Source organism: Siniperca chuatsi, linkage group LG11 (genome assembly GCF_020085105.1).
Source record: "Siniperca chuatsi isolate FFG_IHB_CAS linkage group LG11, ASM2008510v1, whole genome shotgun sequence".
Taxonomy (NCBI): Eukaryota; Metazoa; Chordata; class Actinopteri; order Centrarchiformes; family Sinipercidae; genus Siniperca; species Siniperca chuatsi.
The window spans coordinates 13,262,843-13,288,203 of record NC_058052.1 but is presented as its reverse complement, the minus strand read 5'-3'; the positions used below and the strand labels follow the sequence as shown (position 1 = coordinate 13,288,203).

Below are 25,361 nucleotides of genomic sequence, written 5' to 3'. Positions count from 1 at the left end.
ATATTCATATGGGCTTTGGTGAGTGAAGTCTGACCACATGTGGCTTATCACATACAGTAAAACAATATAACCACTGTTGTCTATAATTTGATGAAAGAAACACTGTTGTCTTTATTTCATACCACTATGTCACATACCATGTCAGTAATGTGCCCTACAAGGCCTAAGATCTCTATGAACACACAGTATCATCCCAACTGAGTGTCAGAGCAGCACACAAGAATATTTCCCCATACACTCAAAATCATTATGCGTGCGAAAAATGTTGTACACTTTCATGACCCAGATTTTTTAATGCTGCTAAATTTAAAGGAATACAAGTCATTAGATGGGAAAAGCTAAATAAAAAACTAAGATAAAAGGAAGCACTCATAAATAAAAATCAAAGCAACCTCAGGATGATTTTATGTATTAAACTAGCATGTTTCTGTGCTTTAATATAAGGTCAGTACCAGGGAAAGCATGAAAATATTGAAAGTTTGGAACTTGTCAAGGTGCTGTAGCACTGCAGATCTAAAAACAAACAAAACCTTTTAGCTTTTAAGTTTGAAAATGTGCATGGTGGCTACCCTTTAATGCATTACACTGGGGCCAGTAAAGATTTGCAGATGTCCTGAGGCACTTACTGCCAGGTTAGCGAGCTGTGCTATTGGGGAAGTCCAGGTCCTGTCTGATAGGAGGATTAAAGCCTCAGGTAGAGGTTTATGCTTTAATGACAGCTAGGGATGAATGGGCCGTGAGCGTATTCGAGGAGTGTGTCCTATCAGCTCCACAGACATTAAAGAAAGCAAATGAGTGGTTGTTTGGTGCTTGTGTGACAAGCAGAGGAGATTTACTGTTCACCTGTTGAGCTTTTCAGAAAGGAATCCAAATCCAAAGAGTGTTTGAAGAGAGGTTGTCTGTTGGTGTTAATGCTAATCAGTGGTGTGAGTTATTAAGGCATGACTTTACTTTACAAGTGTTGTCTTAGTTGAGGATGTTGTCTCTGGTCAGAACATTAATAAAACAACTTCAGACACATGCAAGCAGTCTTTTTAGGATTGGGATACATTATATACCGCACACTGAATGTTCAAAATATTTATAATAGCAATGCATTTCACAGAGAGATCAGCATAATAAAATCAGTTGAAATCAATTGTGGCGTCATTTGCACAAGGTGACAAAATGACCAAGATCTTCCCTTTCTGAGCCAACATCGTCTTCATAACAAACAGGAGCAGAATGTCCAAATAAAAATTTAACAATTCCCATTAATATGTAAACCCCAAACTGTCACCCAGATGGCCTACACACACAGACAGAAAACAAAACAAATATCATGATTTCTGTAAATTCGACAGGTGACAAACAACTTGAGCCAAGATCAATGCAGACGTGCAGCCAGCAATGCCAAAGTGATTCAACGCTACAAAAGCTGTTTAAGACCATGAAACAGTTCCAGACGGGCTGTGTTTTGCTGTCAGAGCAGCAGCTACTTAGCTTTCCTGTTAGAGCAAAGAAAAATCAATTCATACAATCTGAGTTTATTTTCTTTCGAGTCTCTAACAAGCTATGGCCTTTAAATGACAAACAACAAATAGTTATTTTTTGCATTGAATCTCTTGTGTGGTGAAGCAGGACTTTACAAATCCTGCTTAAAATGCATCAAAATAGAGGTAATTGTCAACACTGTTACTGTCTCAATTTCTTTATATAATTCTATAAAGTATACATTGCAGTTTGTAATGTAATAATACCAGGCATGTGTTGACAGACATCAATCAAACTGCGACTCTGAAAAACTACAGCCCCAAATTTAGAAACTTAAAGCAGCATCACCTTATAAGGCTGTTATGAGCAACTTAGCAAACACTAAGCAACATTAGCATGAATGTTGCAAGGAGTTGTGTTTGTGTCCATGTGATGAATGTAAGTCCAATATTCACTTGCCTCGTCTCCATAACCTCCTGAGAAAGATACCTGGCTCTATAGCTGCTAATTGCCTCACTATGTTCACCAGCTAGTCTCTAACTTTGTCTGCTGTTTAGCAGGTAGCATAAATTGGTGAGATTGAAACAAAAAAGTAAAGTTGTGGGACGTAAAACCAAAACAATGATCTGAAAGACGCTAAAACCCTCCAAAGACCTGAGAAGTGCAGGTTATACTTTTCTGTTAGTTCATCACGACCCTGTTAGAATATGTATCTTGTATAGAGCTGGAACACTATATATGTGGGAAAAATTTTAACATGGGGAGGCATTTTATCTTTATTATAAGTCATGAGCAGCATTGTGGCAGACAAAGTCATCACACAAACATGGACTCAGTGGGATCCCAAAGTGGAGCTGTGATGCTATCGTAGAAGTGCCTAATTTTAATTCACACACTGTACTCCTTCTACTGTATTCAGCACTTATCTAAGCAAAACACCTTTCCACAAGATAGGCCTTTCTTTGGGACATTGACATCTCTGGGGAGACAAAAATGGAATTTCTCTATGGGTAGAGCACGGTTGCTGCACTATTTAAAGGTCACAACAACCCAAGACTGATAAGCTCAAAATTGTGGCACCCACAAGGACAAAATACAATTGAATGTGTTGTCTGCTGTGTATGTACCTGCAGAATGGATAGTTAAAGCAATTACCCTACAGAGGTAATACTTTAAAAACTAGCTTGTTTAAATGTGACAAGAGCAGAAATGTGTCCAATTTATTCTAATTAAAAGGGCAAAAATGATTTTTATAACATTCTCATATACACACACATGCAGAATAGTCCCAGCAGAGGACTCAGACTAGCAGACAGTATCAACCATTGAAAATCCATTTCATGCCCCAAGGTTATGAGATGCTAATCAAGCTGTCTCATTAAACAGCAGAGGATAAATTCTAGTTAAGCGATAATGAAAATGACTATGCTGATTATCTTAATCATATTTTTTGCTGAGTAAGTAGTGATCTCAATATACAATTTCAAGACTTCCATAAGCATGCTGTGAGTGTATCATTTGTTTATATGTCAAAGCAGGACAGGTACAGATGTACCTCCTCTTCTCCTGTTAACCAAGATCAACCCTGTTTTCAAGGTTTCATCACTTTTCCAGAGGAGATTAAAGATAGAAAGAGATGGTAAGGTCACTGCAGCAATACTCCAAGGCCAAATGTCTTTATCTTGACAGGCTGTAAAATGACAACAAACCTAATGTAGATTTTACAGAGAGTGGTGCACAAAACACACAAGTCATCCTCTATGAATGATGCATACAACTACAGTGCCAGTCTGTAACAAGCAAGCGGTGTAGCAAGTCTGAAATTTCTTACTTATTCTAGTATCCTATCAACCAAATTCATACAACAGAACACACTGTAAAAACACAAAATTAACTTAAAAGTATTAACTCTTAATACGTATATATACAAATTGTGGTAAAATAATGCTACGGTTTCACTGGCAGGTTGGGTTCAGCATTAATCCTATTTTGAGTAATTATGTTTACTTTGTCAGCTCTCCAGAAAGTAGCTAACAATGAATTTCAGATGCTGACAGCTGAAAGTGAATTTATTATTCAGTAAGGAAGGGTAGTGTGACATGTACAATCTACTATTGATTTACAGATGCCTTGTAGTAGTGAAAAAAGTAGGGAAATACAATATACCAATCAAGATTTTATGGTTACAATGTTGCAGTTGCACCACAAGGAAAAACTGAAATTAAAAATCCTAAAATTGACTTTTCAGTATGCTCAGGCTCCACCATCTATATTTAACAGCATAAACTATATTATATTATAATACCCTATATATTACAATTAATTATGATTGTTAATTTTGTAAGAAGTAAACAGGATATTGAGTTATGTCCTGAGGTTCATAGTCAGGGTTAATACTGGTTTTCCCTGCTGCAGAAAGTTATGTCTATTCTGTGTTTATTCTGTGTTAATAAACACAGAATAGACAATACAATACAATGCAATACAATATAATACAATAGCCTATTGCATTATATACAATGTTTTATACACTAAAACTGTCTGTTACTACTGTTTAAGCTTTAACTGCATCAAACTGCACATTGCTGGCAGCAAACCACAAATGAAAATTAGTTTGTAGCTATATTTGGTGCAATGAATGTATGCATTGTCCTTGCTAAATGAACAGTGAAAGAAAATAAAATATTCCTGTAATATACTGTGTTGGCATTGACTTAATGGTTTTGTCTGGTGATGCCAAATTATAAGTTATGGTTTGAGGTTTGTAGTTTAGTATTTCCTGTTTTATTTTGTAAGTGTTCTGCCTCATGTGTCCTGTGTAGTTTTACTTCCTGTCTTTGTTTACTTTTCCCATCAGTTTTGATTGTTTGCCCTGCCCTGATTAGTTTCATCTGTGTCTCGGTTTCTCCCCTCACTTGAGTGTATTTAAATCTGTGGGCGTCCTTTGTTCTGTGCCAGTTCGGCTTTGTCAAGCGTTGCACTTACTTTGTTGCATTGTAACAAACACGATTAACATTAACTCTCAGCACAACTAAGATATTTATGGGCCTGGAGCTTGTTTTGTTAATATTATCATCAAACAATGAAACTATGTAGTATCACAGAACAGCACTAAACAGGCCCTTTTCTCAGCAGACATTTTGACTTGTCATAGCACAGGTGGAACCAATAACATTAAAGAGAGCTTCCATTAAGGTGCGTCAGTAAGCCAGGTCACTGAGCCAGCATGCACAACACCAGAGCCGTGTAACTGGCCAATGAAATGCAGCCATCATTAATGTTATTAACAAGACTATAATATGAAAATGGTCTGTAGTATGTCTTTCAGTGTACCATAAAGAATGATTTCATCAGTACTGGTTGTTTCACTTAAGATTACATTAATCTTCCATGTGTCACGTCGCCAAAACCAAAACCATGCAGAAGAATTCTCCCAAGTAATTTAATTACTTTGCATTTAATTAAGATACAGCGAGATGGCAGCTGTAAGCATGAATGAGCACTGTTTGACTGCTGAAACGTGAAAGATTTAAGACAGATTTAAGACATTTTATACTTAGCTCTGCCACCAGTGAATAATAGACATGAGAAAATAGCTAACACAAAGTGAGGTTCCAGTGTGAAGTAAAACAAAACCAATTAGTTTGTGCCTCTCAGTGGGGCCAGATGTTAGAGTAAAAAGTCAAATATATTGATCAGTGAAAACTGGCAAGAATTCATATCTGTGTAGCCACAATGTACAAACATTTTTTATAGCAGTAAGTCCAGAATTTATCTCTGCTCAAGCCCACAAACAAATTGTTTTCACAGAAGCATTAAAAAAATGATATAACAATTAATCTGTTCTCTAATCTGTCATGCAGCTGTTAAAATATTTTGCAGGTGTTAACATGCATTCTTATACAGTGTTATAAAAAATTCTAAATAAACATGCAGTAATATTGGCAATATGTTAATTGAACAGAACCAGGATGATATTGAGCCTATGTATCGTACCTTTATGATCAGTATATTGTTTCACAACCTTTTTTTATTTTAATATGAACAGAACCAGGATGATATTGAGCCTATGTATCGTACCTTTATGATCAGTATATTGTTTCACAACCTTTTTTTATTTTAATATGTCAGTTTTCTATCTCAGTGGTTCTCAGGGTTTTTTTTACTCCAAGCTCCACTGGTTTTCATTAACCATCTAATCAGGAGCTGACTCACACCTGGGATGCCAGGTGAATGCAATTAAGCAGGTAGGATAGAAACCTAGAATCATTTCATTTTACTCCTAATTTGTAATCTCCATGAGGAAAATGGGTGTTTCCATAGCATCAGTATGCTTGACATTACAGAGAAGATATTGCTGTAATTTGAGTCTCAAGTTGTTGAACTGATAGATGCCTACAGTACAGGTACTGTTTGGGTATTTACTACTTAATGTCCCTAAATGTATGAAACATACTTTACAAACATTGCTAGAAGTCTTTTTATGTATTCTTAAAGTTTATTCTTAGCTTTACATACAGTATGTGGGCTGTAAGTTCAAGGAAAATTCACAATTTAGTACTTTTGAATGAAAAATGGTGTAACAAGGACAGAAAGAACCTTGAGTTATTGTGGGTCTTCTGTTCCCAAGAAACTGTCTCAATTGGATTTTTTTTTAGATTTGAAATCAATGTAATAGAGTGAGGAGTTCCTGAACACAGCTTCATTACTTTCTCAACACTGATCCTGAGGATGAAACAGCAAATTGATTTCTATGGAGTGTCCTGAGGGGCTCACTGGACCAAAGTACACCGCCTGTGCTCCTGAGGCGCAGTTAAATATTCCTCTGCCCTCCTGACATGCTCTTTTCTCTAATAAGACAGACAAAACCAGTAAACTACATTTAAAACATCAGATGACTGTTAAGTGTTAGTGTTGTTTTCAAAAGAGTTACACCAGCTGTATAGTATGGGCCCATGAAATTGCTGTGAGATCATAAAACAAAATGTTGGGGCAAGACTTAACATAGAAAGGAACTTGAGAGTGTGCAGGACAAAGACTGAAAAAGGGAAAATTTGTGTTTTGTTGTGGATCGCTTCTACGTAACTCCCTTTCTGCACACTTGCAGTGACGAGGAAAAGTGACCAGAAGTGATTCATTTCAAACGAGTGCTTGGAGATTGTTGCAAATTGACAGTGAAGAACAGACTGATGTGATAGTGTTGGTTTAAAGAAGAAGGGAGCCCTGCAGGTGTTATATGATGGATGGATGATTTGGTGGATAGAAGTTTTAAAGAGTTTACACCCCCCAAAACAAGATGCATTAGCAAAAGAATTTAAAGGAAGAGAAATCAGTAAGATTTTGGTTAAAACGTTATTTTTTTGCATACAGAAAATATGGCATAGATAGTGAAACACTACACCCAGGGACTCAAAGTAACAGCACGGGAGTAGCAGTTTTGTTTTATGGGACCTTTAAAATGAATAGTCTTTAGCTACTCATGGATGCCTGGTATCCTACATCATCATATCCTTACTTTCATTAGACTACCATGTAATGAAGAGCAGTTGATAGGCGGCGAGGAACAGTTAACTATTCTGACAAATCAATTTGATCATATATCTCAAAATGAATAACATACACTTTCAGATAAGATTTTAAAGGGTTTGATTTTTAAAAAAAGCAAACAAAATTAGCAACACAGATTAAGAACTAAATGTTTACACTGTCATTTCTGTCATCTTTAAATCACTTGGAACATATGACAGGAATGTAAAGAATGATGATATTTGTTTTCAAAATGACAGCTGGATACATATATTGTATTTAAAAGAAAAAGATAAAAGCAGTAAAGCATAGAAGAAACTACTTCTGTATAGATACATGTATATGCCAGTGATCTGGCATTGACATTGATCTGTTTGTCTACCTACAGTTACAAAACATATGCAGTATATACTGTACTTGCAGAGTGGGACAAATAATCAGTATACAATATCAAAATGTTCTGTTGCAATCTGTGTTGCTACACTGATGCCATTATTCTTAGCTGCCTGTTGCATGAATGTGTGAATGCAAAGTCAGTGGAGCAGGTTTCCTTGATTACAGTGGCAGTAAAGCCTTTTGGTTCCCCACAAGCAACTGTGTGTTGTTGCTTAGCTGCCTGATGGAGCAGCCTCATTAGGCTACATTTCAAACTTTGTCAGTACTGACATTGCATAACTCAGAATAACGCGTACTATGTCAGCCAGTGATTTATGGTCATTGTTCACTGTACCCTTGAGTGCTTTAGTGCACTAAAAACTTTCTTTTTTGATGACTACATCAAAATAAACAGACACTGCCTGATGACTTTCTACTAGCCTATCTGAGGCTCAGTGGGATTTTCAGTGCCAAAAAACATTTGTGCAAATGGTGGAGCAGGTGAAGCTAGAGTGCCCCATCCACCGATTGACAGCTAAAATTAATGAAACAATATCTCACACACACAAGCTGTGTTTTCAAAAGTAGCCCTGCTCCTCTTGCATCTTGCCTTGCAGTTTAACTGTTCTGGTCATTTGAAAATACTGCAAATTCCCATTACTGGTCAATTCCTTTTCACAGAAAATAAAACATAGGACCCTAAAGCGGTGCAGTGTGTTTTCTTAGGCTAAGACGTGGTTGTGGTGTCTCTTACCTTTGGATACTGTTGGATTGGAATGAGAACTCTTTCGGAGAGCTTGATATTTTTATTGCTGATGATATCTAGGTATTTCTTCATGTCACCATCTTTTTTCAATTCATCACCGTCATACTTTTCAATCTCTGCAGAAAGACAAAATAAAACAGATAAGAAGACAATTAGTTTGTTATGTAACTGAAAAAGCATCAGTCAACATCAAGTCTGCTTTGGAGTCAACTGCAGCATGACAACCAAATAGTGTAATGTTAGGCTGGGGACACATTAGGGGGGAATTCAACTATGCATTGCATCACACAGTGAATATTTTGCTGATTATTTTGTATCTCAGCTGTAAATGTGCTCACATTGCAAACTTAATGATTTGAGATTATCCCGCTGACATCTCATACGTCCTTTTACATCAAGCCCTGTCATCTCATGATCCAGTAATTCCAGTCAAAATAACAACAGAGAGAAACAGTCACACTCAGCTCGCTGTGCCTCACTTCACTGTAAACTGAGCTCTCGTGGGCTGTCAGCAGTCTCTGATCCCCACACAGCACAGGATTTAGGCAGATGGCGGATTAAACATGTAAAACATTTGATATTATCAGGGAAAAGTCAAATGGGGTGGGTTAAGATTAGATCTGTGAACTCTAATATTAAGATCATATTTGCAGATCATTGGTTCCGATCAAACTGCAGTATTTCTCCTTATAAATTTGCAAGATGGGCAAATCTTGTGCAAATTGACCCAATAGTCCTCTTGTGTGTCCCCAGCCTTATTGCAATAAGATAAGAGATGAGAGGTGGATATTAACTGTCCGGTTAAGCTTGACAGGAATGGCACAGTCCCTGAACACCCTGAACAGTGATATTACTTTATTGATGCATTTTATAGCACTTGACCTGAAACACTCACAATACATTAAGTGCTGTAGAAATGGAGCTATATGTTGTTCACCTAGCAGGGATCCTCTTCTGTCGCTAATTAATACTCAGTGAAATTACAACTATCAGTCTGCAACACACTGAAGAAGACCGAGATGACCCCTCCTGAGCTGCTGTATTGAAACCCACGAGTTCATTTAGACGGGAGCACTTAACCCTTTTCTGAGCTTTCAACAGTCAGTGGACAAAGCTGTGAGGTTAAAAACAGCTCTGGCTTAGTGCACGTTTCATTACAGAGCAGATGTTTGGACAAATAAATGGCTAAAATGTTTGATCCTTGCTTTATCATATTGTTTTAAATTTGAATTAATGCATTTCTCTCTTTTTGCAAATGTTCACTAAGGAAGGCAGTGAAGTGTCCTAAAACTTTTCCTTGACGTGACCTTTTGGACATCCACAACTCCAGCTTAACGATCCCTCTGTTCCAGGCAGTTCCAATATTCATTCATTACAGTTTCTAATGGCCAGTGGTTTCAGTGTTACACCATGAATTAAGGTCATTTGTTTGATATTGCTATTGTCTGTGAAATCACAGACCAAACTCCAACCGCTTGAAATGCACTGATTTCTTCCAGCGCGACACAGTCTCTCTGATTGTGTCTGATTGTCCGAGGAAGATCATTTAAATTGGAACATGCTGTCTCCACTTTTTTGCAGTTTCTCTCTGAGACGACTCACCACCAAAGCTGCAAACACTGCCTACAAATGAGGTCATCAGAATGGGAGAGTGCAAATGAATGAATGTTAAAAATGCCTTTGGGGTTATTAAGTATGTACATTATCTCACAAAAGTGAGTACACCCCTCACAGTTTCGTAAATATTTTATTATATCTTTTTATGTGACAACACTGAAGAAATTACACTTTGCTACAATATAAAGTAGTGAGTGTACAGCTTGTATAACAGTGTAAATTTGCAGTCCCCTCAAAATAACTCACACAGCCATTAATGTCTAAACCGCTGGCCACAAAAGTGAGTACACCCCTAAGTGAAAATGTCCAAATTGGGCCCAACGTGTCAATATTTTGTGTGGCCACCACAAAATTCCAGCACTGCCTTTAACCTCGTGGGCATGGAGTTCACCAGAGCTTCACAGGTTGCCACTGGAGTCCTCTTCCACTCCTCCAGGATGACATCATGGAGCTGGTGGATGTTAGAGACCTTGTGCTCCTCCACCTTCCGTATGAAGATGCCCCACAGATGCTCAATAGGGTTTAGGTCTGTAGACAAGTTTCTTGGTCTCATCAGACCACAGGACATGGTTCCAGTAATCCATGTCCTTAGTCTGCTTGTCTTCAGCAAACTGTTTGCAGGCTTTCTTGTGCATCATCTTTAGAAGAGGCTTCCTTCAGGGACGACAGCCATGCAGACCAATTTGATGCAGTGTGCGGCGTCTGGTCTGACCACTGACAGGCTGATTCCCCACCCTTTAACCTCTGCAGCAATGCTGGCAGCACTCATACGTCTATTTCCCAAACACAACCTCTGGATATGGTGAGGCCTGTTCTGAGTGGAACCTGCCCTGTTTAATCGCTGTATGGTGTTGGCCACTGTGCTGCAGTTTAGTTTCAGGGTCTTGGCAGACTTCTTATAGCCTACTCCATCTTTATGTAGAGCAACAATTCTTTTTTTTCAGATCCTCACAGAGTTCTTTGCCATGAGGTGCCATATTGAACTTCCAGTGACCAGTATGAGAGAGTAAGAGCGATAACACCAAATTTAACACACCTGCTCCCCATTCACACCTGAGACCTTGTAACACTAACGAGTCACATGACCGGGGAGAGAAAATGGCTAATTGGGCCCAATTTGGACATTTTCACTTAGTGACTCACTTTTGTGGCCAGCGGTTTAGACATTAATGGCTGTGTGAGTTATTTTGAGGGGACTGCAAATTTACACTGTTATACAAGCTGCACACTCACTACTTTACATTGTAGCAAAGTGTCATTTCTTCAGTGTTGTCACATGAAAAGATATAATAAAATATTTACAAAAATGTGAGGGGTGTACTCACTTCTGTGAGATGGAAGAGCCTTGACTAACAGAGATATTAACTAAAGAGAGTTTTTTCAAGACTGCTTACTGGGGGGATTGAAATCAGACACTAATTTTATCAAATCATTAAGGGTTTTGTCAAAAACATACACAAGTGTATTTTCACATCCCACAATGAGGCTGTAATGGAAAGGACTGCATCAGGTAAACCCAGTGAACTCTGTGAACTGGTAATGCTCACTCACACCACCATCGCCTGCCAATGGGTACAGAATGTGCCCGAAACCTCTCGTGGAAACAGAGAGGTAAACAGATTGAAAGACCCCTCCAAACATTTATTCCCATAATCACAGCTGATTCACACCTCCTTATGTGACTCTTTTACACAAGACAGGTGTCCCAGGATAGCAGGAGCTTCCAAAATGTGCCTTTTTAAAAATAGCATTTATGTGGCTTGCCTGAGAAGATAAATCAAACACAACCTGTGGTGTGCAAACATGTGCATATTTTGAAACTAGCTCTGCTTTATATACAGCAGACCGGGTACTGAAATGTGACCAGCTGAAAATATAAATACACTCTATATACAGTACATAAGGAGGAGAATGTGTTTTTAGCCACGCTAGAGGTGGGGCTCTGGGGATGTCAAAGTCGGTCAAGTTGGTCCAGACTGAAATATCTGAACAACAATTGGATGGATTGACATGAAATTTGGTACAGACATTTATGGTACCCAGAGGATGAATTGTATAAACTTAGGGGATCCTTTAAACTTTCCTCTATCGCCATCATCAGGTAAAAATTTCAGTTTGTCTAATACTTTGGTTTATGATTAAATACCTGCAAAACTGACACTCCTCTGCTGTACTTTGTGTTTAAGGCAAATGTTAGCATGCTAACACGATCGTCAGCTTGATAAACATCGCCTGCTAAACATCAGCAAGTTAGTATTGTCATGTGAGCATGTTACTATGATGACATTAGCATTTAGCTGAAAGCACCACTTGTGCTAAATACATCCTCCAAGAGCTGCTAGCTTTGCTGTAGACGAAACTTTCCTCTTAAGAAGAACGACAGCACCAGTCGTTTCAACAAATGGCCCAAAACAGCATGTTCAAGTGACAAAGCCTTCTAGCAGCAGTAGGAATTATGAGCAAAGGCAGATGTAGTGTGATGTTGTTGTATAGCCACAAAGTCCACATACGGAAGAGGTTTGGATGGATGGATGGGTCAACAAAACACTGGACCTTAACACAGGAGACTGCTGTTTGTTTCCTGTTTCCTGAAGACAGTCATCGTTGGTTTCTTTTAACTCTGACCACGATCGTATTGTCAAATCATAAAACGGTTTTGGAAGGCACGGACTAATGATGTTGTCCTGCTGATAGGGGCGTCAGATCAGAAAACGCTTCTGTGTGTCGTTCTAGAGGGCATGAACAAACAATGTATTTTGTTGTTTAATTTTGAGGACTTGTTGCTGTCTTGTCAAAGTTTTGGTTATTTGAGGTAGTCCATTTTCATGTGTATTTGTTACAGTCGTACCATCAAATAAAGCTCATTTGGATTTTAAAGTGCATGCTCATTATAAAGTCCCAGTTCCAGGTTTCATGAAGCATCTGTTTCTTGATATCCTCAGAGATTAGTTCTGGACTTTTGCATGTGGGAGAGAATTTGTTTTGGGTTATGTTTTCATTGTGAGGTGTTTCACTTTCAAATGGGCATAATGTTCATATCGTTTGAAAATAAAGTAATGATGTTTTTATAGCCCGTGAAGATGATTATACTCTGGAACAGTGCATAATGGGAAACACCTTTATTCTGGTCTGCAGCCTGCCAGTGAACTCAGAAGGAGATTGTGTGTGTGAGAAAGAGAGAGAGAATGAGAGATAGGAAATGGGAGAGAAAAAGAGGAAAATTAGTTTACAACATATAAATCTGGAGAAACGTTCACACTAGCATCATCGTTGTCGAATATGTGGCAGGGAGCAACGGGACCCTAAAGATCAGAGAAGCGAGAATGTTCTTTGAAGGTCACTCATTTCAGTCCTCACACAGGATGAAAAAAATCTCATTGGGGGAACTGAAAGAGTAAAACACTACTAGCGACTATTCTGGTGCTCTTGATCCCCTCTGTTGTGCTGCCCAAACTGCTTCAGTGGAGCAGCTCAGCAGCCAAGAATGAAAAAAAAAAGGTTTAACTGGGCAGCTACCAGATAAATGGGTGCAACTGTACGAGTAAGAAGTTAGTTAGTTTTTGCTGAAAGAGAGAAAATGTGCTCAGTCAGCCTGCCATGGCTTAAGGTTAAATAAAATAAAATCTGCTTTGGTCAGTAGCAGCAGTTTGAAGTTGATTTATCCTGGACACCATTAAAATGTCAATAAATATACACAAAACTATATTCATAATTACAGTAAATTAGCGCATCAGATTTGGTAGCATTTTGATTCATAATTAACAGATTTTTTTTTTTTAAATAGTTTCTTTCAGCAACTAGTTGCCTTCAGTACAAAACAGGGCTGCACGATATGGTAAAAAAAAAATCATTGTGATTATTTTGACAGATATTACAATTGCAATATGATTCACAGTTAGTGGGAATGATAATTTTTGCATCACAATTTTCATTTTCACTGAAAAAACTTTAAATCATGATGATGTGACATTTGTTGGGGTCTGTACCAAACAACTGGAAAACAAGATTTGTAGGCCAAGGCATCTCTGCAGCACTACAGTACTTCATTGTAATGCTGTTTTGTCACACATTTTACTTTTATTAAAAAATTGCAGCTTCTAAGATTTGGATATTGCACTTGGACATATTGTGATTTCGATAATATTTTGATTAATTGTGCAGACCTGGTATAAAACAGGATTTTCTTGCTGAGCAAAAAACTTATTTTGCCATTGAGATATGCCATGAATACACTTACTGTGATGGACTGTGTTGCACTGATTAAGTCAAATCTTTTTACAACTCACACAGACTTGAATTCCAGGCATCTAAAATCCACTATAAGCACTATATATAGTTTGCTAAAAAAGAAAATAACACAAACAAATGTCCTACAATATTTGAGCTACTATCAGTATAAAGTAGCATGTAAGCAGTTCAATAACATAAGAAGAAAGGGAATGGGAGCTGCATCACTTGTTGGAGATAATATGTTTACTGCTCGACTCTTTATCCTCCCATTATTGGATTTCAATTGTTGTTTGCCTTACAGACCATGCTCCTAAAGCACGCAGTTTGTTCTACTGCCGTTTGTAAAATGTGTATGCTTCTGACTCTAAGATGATGTTGGTAAGATCAAATTGTCTCTTACTACACTGCTGGGGCTTAATGTTTTTTTCCTGATGGGTCAACAGAGAAACATGGATCCAGAATAAACTCACACACTAAAATACAGCCCTACATTGATAAAACAGTTCATTATAATGAAACCAATTAAAATTACTTCTAAAATAGATTTGATTAACCACACAGTGTTGCACTGTCATGCCACACAGGTATTTGATGAGAGAGCGTGATGAACCTCATCATACCCAACAGAGCAAACTCAGTACGTCCTGGAATCTGACATGTGCTCTGTGTAGACAAATAATGCACGCAGTAAGCAGCCTTCCCATTTTTTATACTCTGCTCACCTTTTATTTTGCAAAGCTGGCTGAAAGACTGGAAACCTTGAATAACCTGGAAACTGATGGACGAGCGCTAAAGAAAAACTGCAGATAGTAGATTGCTAGAAAAACACATTATTTGGACTCCCAACTTCTACCATGTTTAGATGCTGGTAGTTGGATTTTGGCTTTACATTGGTTTGGGCTGCAAATCGCACTTCTCCGCCTTGTTTGTTTTAAGCTTTCAATATAATCCCTAGAAATCTGTTAAAACAGCCTGTTTTACTGTAAGTCACTACTAAAATACACAGTGGTGAACCAGTCAATACTGAATTAAGTGATTATTACTTTATATGCTTTATTGCGCTGTAGGCAGTTACACCAACTGCAGTAAGAGGCCAAAAAAACAAAAACAAAGGCTTTGTTGAGTGCTGCCATTAGTCTGTAGACAGCTATATTATTCACTGATTTCTTCTACCTACTGAATGGTATATCTACAATAATGACTTCACAATAGGAGCAAAAATGAATCAATCTAATTACTCTCCAATAACTGATTGCTTGTTCACATCAAACACAGAAAGAGGTATTAATAGCACTCAGCTTAGCAGAGTGGACTTGGTGGGGGGAATGGACTACCAGACATGAAATTAGCTTTGGCCCTTCCACCCTGGGCTGATGAATGTAAATGCAAGGGGGTTGGAAATATGCGCCAGTGTTTGGCCACATGCTGTTTATGTGTTTTTAACTGAGCTGCACTGAGCCAAATTGCATTCAGCCATTGACACAGTGATAAAGTATTAAATCTTCATTCTAATTATAATGCCATCTTCAACTTCTCTGCTGAATGTGCGATCGAAAGTGAAGTGAAAAAGTAATTGCTATTCAAACAAATTACATATTAAAAAGCAAGCAAATTATACAAATTTAAATCATGATGGTGTTTCAATAATCATCTATTTATTACAACTATTTACAAACCAGACAGGATGGAAAACATTCTCCAACTTTGGTAGACAACATGGTCTGATAGATAACATATACACAATACATTATAATATACATATAGGCTCAGTTTCTCTTTATTATATGTTATTATATGTGTAAAATAGCGTATTTTATATATACAGTGTGATGTTATTATACATGTTATATGTGTGACTTAAATATACACATAATATACTACAGTAATACACCTGTAATTTATAGGATAGGGTACATGACATGCTATAGTTTGTTATAGGTATAGTTATATATGCAGCATTGTGGCTGCTATGCACAAATTTTAATATCACTACCAATGTGATGACTTATAGGTGTATATTATATATTTTCACTAATGCGTGCTGTGTGTAACTGTGTTGGTAAAGAGCGCACATTCTATATGTTTGTCATATGTTTGCATTGACTTCTGGTCCACTTTTTGGCCTATGGGCATTATACAGTACTACAGCTACTACTGCTTTCTGTTAGCAGGGTGGAGGCATGGGTGTGATAAGGAGGAAATGGACATTAGGTAGGGGTGGATAAGGGGACGAAGGTGATATGTTTTGTATTGCTGAACAATTATGCCTTTAAATAGTTTGACAAGGGTCTTGTATGTTATTGGATTTATTTTGGTTGTTTTTTTATATAATTTATTATTTTGTGTTGTTCAATTAAATTCACATATTGTTCGTATAGTTCAATAGTAATACATTTAAATTTCTTGCACTGCTGATAGTGCATTATTGCACAGTGAGAGATGAATATTTTAAAATCTACAGCAATGATTGACCGATTGATTGATTGATTGATTGATTGATTGATTGATTGATTGAATAATTCATTTGTCCACTCAGGGTCGGTATGTATTTTTTTCAGTCCTAAATGTTCACTTGGCATCCTGCTCCCTGTAGCACTTTATTTCCTCATCTGATGGGACAATCTGTGTAGATGTAATTACTGGTATGTTGGATGAAACAGTACATTAGCCTTCATCAGCATGTAGTGGTTTAATGATTAATAAAAACCCTGAGCAGAGGCTGAGTAAAAGTATGCCTGAACAACACACCCCTAAGAATGTAACCAAACTACAAATCACACACTAATATACTGTGTGACGCTGTGATGTTCTAATGGATCGAATATACCTTGCTCCAATGGCTGGGAGTCACTTCACATCTGTTACTTACAAGTTAATTGAAACATTCCAATGTAACCACAGTATATGAGAATACTTTATTATGAGCATCATAAAGATAGTAATTTAGCTGATGCCATTGTTACTCTTGTATTTTCCCCTGATTATGGTTTTGTGACTTAAAAAATCTAATTTCTGTCGGTCTCGTATCCCTTTATTTAGAACTTTCCTCTTATATGTGAACATTCAAGAGGCACAGTAACATAATCTGATATCTAATATATCTATTGTCTGAGTGCTGCGGCTTTGGCTCATCCACTCATTTCTGTTGCTTGAAATGCTCACGACCTTGGAATTTAATCTAATTCGACCCATGCACTCATTGTAAGTCACTCTTGATAAGAGTGTCGGCTAAATGCCGAAAATGTAATGCAATGTCTCACTTTCCTGAAATGCAATTGTCCTTTTGATAGGTCATACCACATGGGGTGGTGTTTATCTGTCTATGAGCTGGGTCACTGCTGGATACTGAACAGGCCATATTGGATACACTGAAAATGTGAGCAACAATTTCTAAACAAGAGAGAGAGATACAATAGATGAAATGAAAATCAATTCATAGAGAGATAACTCCACTCTGTAGTGAAGCATCATCCAAATCAATTGCAAGAACGTAAGTCTTGTCTTTTCAATAGAGGTTATACTTTCTGATTGGGCAAGCAACTTGTATCAAGATTCAAACCTTTATTGTCCATTAATGCAGGCAATAATGGAATAATTTCCTTTCGCTGGTACAGTATGTGTATGTATGTGTTGAGGAAAGCCTATGCTCCTGTGGTGACTCTTTTTGCATTTAAAGTCTCATATGTTTTATAGATTTAAGATTTATAACTCCTCAACAGTCACTCGTTGAAGCTTACCATCTCAATTTCTAATTACTGCTCTTCATTATCGGCTGACCAAAACTAAGGCTAAAAAGGTTGCAGTGCACTGCACAGGTTCATGCATTGTCTGATTACTTTTAATTAAAGTTAAAGGGTCATTGCCCAAAATGTGGTGGGACCTTGATTGAGCATTTTCATCAGTCTAGTGTTTGTGCCACAGAATTTACTCTTACGTATACAGCGAGTGCAAGCTGAAACTGACCAACACTGTAATTAACTGCTGGTTACTTAATTTCTTTCTAAACATATTTTCTTCCTGTGTGCGAGATGAGAATAACAAGAAAGTGCAGCTCAGTGTTCAAGTGAAAACTTGACTGCTCAAACAGTTAGAAGAATGGCTTAATGCATGGAGAAAATGAACATGATGAGTACAAAACTATACGATGTGAATTAAAGGGTATTTTGAGCTCAGACAATATGGTGTGGTGGCACATCAGAAGAAGACTCTGCAGAAACAGTTTATGCTGAGATCGAAATACCTGATTCAGTGGACATTAAATTGGAAAAATCATTAAAATTCCTAAAGTGAAAACACTGTAGTAAACTTGACAGATGTAAGGATTTTCTTATGTTCTTTTACTTGAGTCATGGTGTTGGTCCTCCTCGATATCTATACTCATCTTTTATTCAGAGGAGCATACATCACTCAAATCTCATGCAGATTTGTTTGTATTGTCACTGTGCCTAGCAGCACTTGTGAGGACATTTGAGATATTATATACCCTGTCAAAATACATAGTGACAATGTAAAATAGATCTTGTGATTGTAAATAAAAAGTCCCCTTTACCCTAAAAATAGAAACACAGGCACACACTTGCCTTAGTTTTTCTCAACAACCAAAGTTATTCTCCTCGTCCATCAATTGTGTCACTTCTGCTTTTCTTTTCACCTTATTTGGAATCCCATTGGTTTTCATGGCAAGACCTTGCTACGTGGCATGTAGGTGAGTCTTGCAAAGAAAACCACTGGGATCTATTGGGGAGAGAGAGACTGGTTTACAACTAATATATAAAGATTTATAGACATTTTATTTATTGTATAATATACAAAGTATTATATAGAAAACAAGAAGCTCACGCTCCGCTCCGAAAGAGAATTATCCCCACCCACCCTCTGGAAGAGCATTGTCCCAAACAGCTTTAAATCTGCTCAGTGAAAGACAAATGATTTTAGAGGCAATATCATTTAAACACAAAAGTAAATCATTTCATAAATATGGAGCTGGTAACTGAGACCATGGTAAATCCATGTTATGCTGTTTATTGTGCATGATGTGAACAATGCACGATTACATGCTTTGCTATTCAGTGATAAATAGCTGTGAATCTATAAATCTGTAAACACAGTTTATCCTGCTGTCCACTGATATGCATGATTCTGAATTATCCATGAGCATAAACTGACAAATCTGTGTGAAAAATTCAAATTATGAACATTATTTCACATGCTGCCCACGGCTGATTATGTTGAACATTTTCAGAGTTGACATTATGACACTGTCTGAACTGACAGTTTATTATACTGATTGTCCACTATTTTTTATGATGCATAGTCTGTGTTGACCTTGCAAACTGGATTCTTTTCAGGGAAATACAAGCTATTCTACGGCAATTTATTATTATATATTGACTATATATATATATATATATACAGTATATATATATATACAGTATATATACTGTACTGCACTGTGTTGTATGTTATGAGGAACTGCAAGTGAAGTGCAATTGTATCCGTTATTAATTCACAAAAACAGCTTTAACTAAATGAAATAAACATAAATTTTAAAAAAAGGTCAGTAAGTGAATAAATACACGACATCATTTTAACATGCTAATTGCTGTTCACTGTGGCGGATATGGTAAAGACAACATTTTTTGTTTGTATCCAGGCTATGTGAGTCAGCCTTGAGTAAATTTGGCAAAGTGTACTGTGTGACAGATGATCCCATCTGCATCACAGTTAGCGACAAGAGCGGGACTGTCAGGTGTCTCATCAACACATTTCAACAGGAAAGCTCAAGGGGCAAGAGCACCAGAGCACAAACACCCTGTCCAATCAGAGCATATTAATCTAACATACAGTTTGACTTTACCTCTTTTAACAAATGTCAAAAACTGTTAGAAATGAATGTTCAAGCAAGATCTTGGCATTTTATTTGGGTAGAAAGTAAGAAACAATGAATGACTTCAATCAATGGGGTCAGATGTGTACAGTATATATATAAGAATATATAAATTAAAATGACAGATTAATTGAGATTACAGTAAATGTTTACATTATGTACAGGGCGTTTCAATAGCCAACATATGAAAGCATTTTATGTTTCATTTGGTCATTTTATATCTGATATACTATGTTTTTCTACAAGGATACAGTACCAAGTGTTTTGCATGCTTTCCTGTTTGTTTTCTCTTGCCCCTGTGTGTAATGTAAGTAGTGCCCTGTAAGCCCATCTTGGCTGAGCACCTTTGGGTCTATGACATTAGAATAAAAGTATGTTCATTCATCCATTCACCACAATAGCACATCACTCGTACCATTATTAGTGCTATTTTTAGGATTACACCTCCACCTACCAGGTGCAGTTAAGACTCGGGCATAAGAGATTGCACATAGTCTGGATTTGCACTGGAGAAATGAAAAAGTTACATCCGTAGACCGAATGAGCTGAGCTGAGTTCTTGTGTTTGCTTTGCGGTGATACGTTTCTTATCAAGAGTGACACATTCTCAGCATGTGAATGAGACCAAGGCTACCTGCAGTATGAAGAAGTACTTTATATGCTACAGGCTGAACTCACTGCCCTGTCAGACATAACATTAAGTCAGATATAAGACCATATAACATCTGTCTCAACTGCATTAGGTCTCTTCTGTGACCTTGATGACAGTTACCAGTTTTTGTAAGTAAAGAGAAGGTGACTCTCGTGCTAAACTACATTCACTTAAATAGTGTATTAAACCGTTTTCTTATATTGATATGATATTTGGTCAGTGTGCTTAATTTTTAATCAAGAAAGCTCAAGAATAGAGTTCGCATAAAAGCAAGTCCTTTCTGACAACATGCAGCTTGTTTTGGTCTGATAAGACATTATAATAGTACACTAATTTGATAAGAAAAAATCCTGATCTTACTATATGCTAAATAAACAACAGCTGGCAGTACACTGTACATATCTGAGGATTAACAGCACAGTTTAAATCCAGTCAATCATACAATTAAGGTAATTAGTCCTGTCACCATTTTCGTCCTGGAGAACTGCTCTGAGAACATTTTCTGTTTGTTTTCTGGGTGTTGTGTGCCAGAGCTTGACCTTGGAGGGCAGTGGGTTAGAATAAGAGGTGATGACTCTCTGACTTTGTTCACTTGATGGTGCTGGGGAAACCTCAGAAAAGTTCTGCACCAGAACCAAAGAGCAGCCTGATAGCAGAGTTCACTGCCATCAAGCAGGCATTAAGAGTCAAGGGCAGTGTGTTAAAATATGCTCACGTTAGGTCACTGTACTTCCCCCAAACTGCAATGCAATGGTGTTTTCAGTTGCAGGGAAAATGGTGAATGCCACTGATAAACAAGTCTACAAAGCTCAGAATAGATTAGACTTTAAAACAAAAAACAAAACCTGACTTACCTTCTGCAAGCAAGCGCACCGCATGCACAAAGGAGGGGTCCAAGCTGTTTTTCTCGGCCACCAGTTCAGGTAAGTGCTTATCTGGATGCATTATTATCACAGCGGATCTCTTCACCGGCCGTGCAGGTGAGACAACAGGAGTACAGAGCGTCGGAATGCAACTGTAAACCTTCCCGCTCCTGCTTTTTGGTAGCTTCAGTCCACCAGTCTTTATGAGCGCCACAAGCAAAAAACCCCTCCAAAAAACTAGTCGCCCCAGGTCTCCGAGATGCTTGACTGGAGGTTGTGTTGTGATTCAGAGGTGTGAGCCCATCTCTGCCACCGCTGCCTGCTGCCTCTCCTCGGCACCCCGCCAGACTGTCAGACTCACTGGGTCTGCAGACAGCGCGCTGCTCCCCGCCCCTCAGCAACATTATTGGCCATATTCTGGGACTGGCGCTGCTGGAAAACAGCGGTCCCCGCTGAGCTCGTACCGATTGGACGATGTGCTCGGAGGGAATGGATAAAGAAAGTTGAGGTTGCACTCGGTCGGGGCTGACATAGTCCCCTGCAATAATCTCACTCCAAAATAGTAGATTCGGTTGGTTTGTTGAAAGTTTTACGCAGCTTATGTTACAATATAGTCCCTTATGAAATAGACTTAAGGAATCCTAATGTACATTGGAAAATACAGTGCAATAACACTATAAATGTTGTGTGGCTGCAATCAGTTAAAACAATAGGCCCATAGTTACGCCATCATAGGCCACTGTAAACTCGTTATTCAGTAGGCTACAAGTCCCTATTAGAGCATAATATAAAGACATTATCCTTCAGCTATAAGTCAGGGAATTTTGAAAAGCTATCAGTGGAGCTTGAATTACAGATGACTTTGATGTGGTAAAGTTTAATTATAGCTAAATCAGTAATGTCAGACCAGTAAGAGATAGTAGGCTACCTTATCTCGGAGAAATCCAATTAGTTTCTCATATCTGCCAAGGAAAACCATAATGCACAGTGGCCTGTGAGCTTCTATTAGTGTTTCCAAAGTTGACCAGTGTAGCTGTACCTGTGGCCACTGGCAGTGTAGCCTGAGGGACAAAATCACAGTGATGGTGTATGTGTCACTGTCCATGGTGCTGAACGTTGCCTGCACGACTGAGATTCCTCTTGCATATGTGGCCATTTCTGAAGCGATTATTTATTAATAACTTAAAGCATACCACGAGAATAAACAACATAAAGTCATTTCTTTCTTTAATTGGGCTCCCTACCGATCATTTACACTGCACCCTCTCTCCAAATTGTTTAATCCTACTGCTCTTGTGTTTTGGAGGCCTTTAGTGGAAATCAAAACCCAATCTACTCCAACATCTGTTAAACAATTCAAAAAGAAAATAGGCTGTATTATTATGTAAATCACTGTTGGCATCTTGCTGAAAAGCTCTGCAAAATTATGCCCAACTAGTACCTTTTTGAATTGAATTGCATGGCTTATGGGAAGGGAAAGGAGCACAATCAATGCTCTCATGTCTTGTTTCCTGCTTGCTGTGGATTTTACATTGGCTAATGTATTGCAGATTATCCCTCATTTGTTTCCTCACGCTAGGTGAGGTTACTTGGTGAACTTGTAAGCCCATCCCAGCAGGCCTGTACCTTTGTTTGAATCTCGATTAAAAACGTGGTCACGCAAAAGAAAGTATTTTCTTTCAAATGTTGCATATTTGCTTTATTTTTTAGAGTACAGCAAATACGTAAAGCACGTGTATGCATATGTATTCAGAGCAATGTCCATTGATGCAGTAAGATGTTTAGCAGCCTCCTGTCCTATTGGGGCTCAAGGAGGTCAAGTCAAGAAGAGCTTTTTCTGCTTGTACAGTTATACAGTTATAAGACACTATCTTAAAGCGTTTTTTAAATCATTAAGTCCTTATGAAGTGATGTCAGTGGTGTCAGCAATGTAAGCATGACTGTTTGCATCTTATATGAAATGCCTCTCTTGTCCCCTGGCTATGATATTGACTTGAATCATAAAGTCATCCGCAGCACAGCATGCAGGCTGCTTTACTTACTCACAAATTAGTTTTGAGCAGAAGAGGCTGGTGAATGACCAATTCTAGCTCCACTTGACCTTTAGAGTTGAATCTGACTGCACTGATCAGAATCATAAAGACTGCAGGGGGACTACAGACACTAGTGTTAGGTGAATGAGAATTAATATGGATGTTATTCTTGTATCTTTTCCCTTTATATGCACCAATTTGGTTGAATGACGTATTGTTAAAATCAGAAATCTTGTCATTGTCTAGTACTGAGAGACAACTACATTTGTTGGTGAAATCTAATGTTCTTTTGGAAGGGTTCTACTACACATTAAAGACTGAACATATCAATACAAGAGTTAGGTTAGGTTTGTTATGGATGAGCACAGAATATTATTTATTCTAAATCTAATTGTAGCGCATGTTGTCATCAATCATTAAAAATTTTAGAACTATTTCTTTGATTTGACCTATATGCTGTTTTGGCATTAAAGATTATTATTAAGTTTGAAGTTCCTGTAGGTCATTTGTTTGATTGTGTCATATGTAGATTTCAAAGGCCAGAACACCCATGTGGCTTTGTTTTACATGCTATTTTACTAACCAACTTTTTTGTACAAATATTTAAAAAGCAGTAATTCGTATTATTTGATATTATAGCTCTTGGTAATCGCTATTTCTGCTCATGTCTGAAATGCCAAGACCAAGGCCTAGAAGGACTCAATATTGATCATAACTTCACACTTGCATGTCGTCATATTTTTTTTTATTAATGATTAATCTCTCTCTGAAATAAGACACAACTTTATTTTTCCACTTAATAGCCTAAAACAAGTGATATAATTTCATTCAAACAAATGATTTGTGAAAATGATGATGATAATCCTGTCGCTGTTACAGTGGCTACTAATGGTAATAGCGACTATGACTGGTAAATTCTTTTAATCTTGTAATCCTATAGTATGGTTATAGATTTAGACTAAAGCAGGCAGATTGAAATAAAAGAAAAACAGACATAAACACACATAATGTGCTCCTTCACCATGACATTAAAGGAAAGAGAGAAAGAGATATGGATGGGGAAAATAGCTTATAGATGTTTGTCAGTGCAGAGAGAAGAAGACATTTATCAGACTGCTGCGTGTCACTTTGGACAAAGAGTTTTGCAATTTACACTATTTTAACTTTGACACTCTCTATATCAATTCTGAAACTATTCCAAGTCTTTCAACTTGGATTTGATACATGCTTACAGCCCTCTAGTGGTCAAAGTGCAACATTGCATATTTCACAGCTACATCCATGTGATGCAGATAAGCCTTTTATAAAACAGAGGATCTAAGATGTCTCTGACCGCCTTTAAAGGCAGGCTTTAAACCCTGTTATATTGTGCTGCCTCCTAGAGTTGTGTTTATCTCTTATTTTGTTTTAATGTTTTTTTTTTCCATTTTCTCTATCAGGATTACCTCTAAAGTTGTATACATGTTCAAACCTTCGTTTATTCAATATTTTAAAGTTTGCTTCCAATTCCCTTGAAAGTTTAAATGTCTTTAAAGCACTTTGCCTTTTGCTCAACTCATTTCTTTCAGCTTTCTTTACAGTGTGAGTTTTTTATCTGCAAAACTTGTCTGCCTTGTGCATTTAGTGAGTCTACTGATGATAATTTACACTAATGCACTTTATTTACTTGCATGATTAGGTGTGAAGATGATGAGTCACATTCCACTGCTTCTCTATTTCGTTAAGCAGACAAGTGTGAAGGGTGGGGGCGACTCTTAGTTATTCATACATTTATACATTTTTGGCACAGTTAAGCGGCTGGTGCTGCTTGTCTTTGCATGGAGTTCACCTCCTTATATGTTTGCTGAGGTTTGCAACTTTATGTATCACTTAAGACAGCTGTTCTTACCATGATTGTGAATGGCGATTATCAAGTTTGCTCTGTTAAACTTGTAGGTTTA

General features: G+C 37.6%; 1 protein-coding gene across 6 annotated transcripts in view; it reads right to left on the bottom strand.

The window, feature by feature from the left end:
* The window catches only part of khdrbs2 (KH domain containing, RNA binding, signal transduction associated 2), a 61,615-nt gene extending 39,768 nt beyond the window's left edge, over window positions 1–21,847 (bottom strand). For 3 of the 6 annotated variants that reach the window (XR_006379967.1, XR_006379969.1, XM_044215093.1), the window contains exons 1-2: window positions 21,380–21,844; window positions 8,129–8,256 (exon numbers count right to left, since the gene is read on the bottom strand). Coding sequence is in view for 2 of the 6 variants with exons in the window: in XM_044215093.1 (XP_044071028.1) it covers window positions 8,129–8,256; window positions 21,380–21,470 (219 nt within the window). In the remaining 4 variants the exon portion in view is untranslated. Of the gene's footprint in view, window positions 1–8,128; window positions 8,257–21,379 lie in introns of all 6 variants that reach the window. The other 3 variants (XR_006379966.1, XR_006379968.1, XM_044215094.1) reach the window with 2 other exon arrangements.
* Window positions 21,848–25,361: the final 3,514 nt, after the last annotated feature.